Here is a 2,701-nt window from a genome sequence, read left to right as displayed (position 1 = left end):
GTGTGTGTGTGTGTGTGTGTGTGTGTGTGTGTGTGTGTGTGTGTGTGAGTGTTACCAGGGTAGGACAGTCTCTTCTCCTCGTCATTGATTTTAACTGCAGTTTTTCCTCGATGATAAGACACTAAACAGAGACATAAACAGATGAGAGACTAACTTTAAAAGTATACATTTGGTGTTCTCTTATTGACATCAAATCTCTTGTGCAGAAACCAAACCAACAATCTGTTACTAATTCTCTTACAGTTTTTCTCAATTGCTAAAACACTAAAACCCATTGGCTGAACAAAGTTCTCAGTTGCCTGAACTCATTTAGCTAATTGTGCAGTCTGTTGTCAATACCTTAAACTATTTCACATGGTAAAACACAATTTGCAGATCTCACTTAGACTTTTCAGCAAAACTCTAAACACATTCTCAGTCTCAAAACACATTCTGCACTCTAATGCACATGTCATCCATACTGGTAAACACAAGTGGCAACAATGAAATACAAATAGAGAACACATGTCATTGATTAAACACAATCACTCAAAATTGATTTCACTTGTATCAAATGATGTGACACAACCAATATAAGCCAGTTTAGAGATCAAACAGGTGGTTGAAGGTGGGAAGGAGAAAGTCTGACAATGGATAGAAGAAACAATGTGAGAGGACAAGGACGAGGACAAGTGTGTATGAGAGGTGGGCGACGAGGAGGAAGAGGAGGAGGGCAAGAAAGAGGAAGAGGAGGACGAATAGGAAGAGGAAGACAAAGAGTGGAAATATCTGATGAAATTCGAGCAACAGTCATAGACCATGTTATAGTCCACGGACTGACAATGAGGGAAGCAGGACTTAGAGCGCACCCCAATTTGAGCCGATTTTCTGTGTCCACCATAGTAAGGACATTCAGAGAAGAGAACAGGTACAGTATGCTACTGTATTTTTATAATTGCAAATTTACTGTACTACACTATATGCAGCTGTTTCAATAGACATTTGTAAAGTTTATCACTGTATGTATTGTACTGCATGAATATTTTTTGTAACTGCACATCTACTTTTTGTAGAACTGCAAGGCTGCCACATGCAGGTGGAAGGAGAGCTATATTCACTCAGGAGCAAGAGACCGTTATAGTGGGCATGGTCCTTCAAGATAATTTAATACGACTCAGAGAAATCCAGGAACGAGTGATACAAGACAACACACACTTCCAGGGAATCGACAGTGTGAGCATTTCCACAATTGACCGTGTCCTCCATCGTAACAGGATACGAATGAAACAAGTATACAGAGTACCTTTTGAGCGCAACTCACCAAGGGTGAAAGAACTGCGAGCTCAGTATGTGCAAGTAAGTGTACATTCAGACACATTTACTGTAATCCAGATTGTCTACAGTACTGCCACATACTATGTGAATGACATTACTCTTCAGTACATGCAATGTATGTGAATCAGAAGTTCATACAGTAGGCCTAATCAAACTCTACAATATAGCACTGTCTCTGTACAACTTACTAAATTCTACATACATTATATTGTATTCCTACACAGACAATATTTGACTTGGAATCCTTGGACAGACCCCATGAGTTAATCTTTGTCGATGAAGCAGGCTTCAATCTAACAAAGAGGAGAAGGAGAGGCCGAAACGTGATTGGACAGCGGGCCATTGTTGAAGTCCCTGGTCAACGAGGTGGCAATGTCACAATCTGTGCTGCTATCAGCAACCATGGTGTTCTACATCACCATGTTACACTCGGGCCATATAACACCCAGCATCTTCTAAGATTTCTGGCCAATCTAAGAGATATTTTATTTGAGCAGCAGGGTCAAGAGCTAAATGAGAATCCCATTCCCACCAATGTGATAGTGCTGGACAATGTCAGTTTCCACCGAGCTGCTCAGGTAAGGCAATGGTTTAACATCAATGGTCAGTTTATGACCTTGTACCTCCCTCCATACTCGCCTTTCCTGCGATTGAGGAGTTTTTCTCCTCATGGAGATGGAAAGTGTATGATAGACAACCCTACACCAGAGTAAATCTGCTGCAAGCCATGGAATTAGCCTGTGGTGATATAGGTGAGGAATCATGTCAGGGCTGGATACGGCACACAAGAGGCTTCTTCCCCCGTTGCCTCAGGAGAGAAAATATTGCTTGTGATGTTGACGAAGTGCTCTGGCCTGACCCAGCCCAAAGACAAGAAGAAGCACATTGATGACATGTTGACTCCTTTGATTTTTGTCCCTTTTACTGTAGTATTGTATACTGTAGTAGGCCTACAGTGCATTGTAGGATGTATAATGTACAATAAACAAATTGTATGGCCTTGAACATCGTGCTTTCTATTTGTTACAGTAACAGTACTGACTGCTCAATAGATTTTGACTGGTTGCAGGTTCATATCAACAACGAACAAGAATTACAGTATCACAGAGACAAAGGACACATTTGTGAGATGCAGGGTACAGTACTGTAAAAATAGGGGTACAAGGAGGAGGAAGAACAAAAGAAATTGCAAAGAGCAAAGCACAGTAGTAATTTCTGATCAATTTTGAGCTACTGTAATAGAACATGTTTTCGTTCATATGAAATTTGTTTTGAGATTAGAAATCTACTTCTCCCTGAGAACTATATGTTTTGAACAATGTGTTTTCTATTTATTGGTATATTGTTTACTGACTGCTTGATAGTGTATATTATTTTGATCACTTTG

At 40.2% G+C, this 2,701-nt stretch overlaps 1 protein-coding gene across 1 annotated transcript; it reads left to right on the top strand.

The window, feature by feature from the left end:
- Positions 1–1,014: 1,014 nt before the first annotated feature.
- LOC116394257 (uncharacterized) lies at positions 1,015–2,452 on the top strand. Its single transcript, XM_031867220.1, has 2 exons — positions 1,015–1,335; positions 1,539–2,452. Exons 1-2 carry the CDS (start codon positions 1,015–1,017, stop codon positions 2,025–2,027), a joined length of 810 nt encoding a protein of 269 aa, XP_031723080.1. The 3' UTR covers positions 2,028–2,452.
- Positions 2,453–2,701: the final 249 nt, after the last annotated feature.

The sequence above is a fragment of the Anarrhichthys ocellatus genome, unplaced genomic scaffold (genome assembly GCF_004355925.1).
Source record: "Anarrhichthys ocellatus isolate YVR2014 unplaced genomic scaffold, GSC_Weel_1.0 scaffold38, whole genome shotgun sequence".
In the NCBI taxonomy this organism is placed as follows: domain Eukaryota; kingdom Metazoa; phylum Chordata; class Actinopteri; order Perciformes; family Anarhichadidae; genus Anarrhichthys; species Anarrhichthys ocellatus.
This window is presented reverse-complemented; position numbering and strand designations above follow the sequence as displayed.

Coding starts and splice junctions, on each gene's coding strand:
- LOC116394257 (XM_031867220.1), top strand. CDS start 1,015: ATGAATATTTTTTGTAACTGCACATCTACTTTTTGTAGAACTGCAAGG. Junction 1,336..1,538: donor TGCGAGCTCAGTATGTGCAA/GTAAGTGTACAT, acceptor ATTCCTACACAG/ACAATATTTGACTTGGAATC.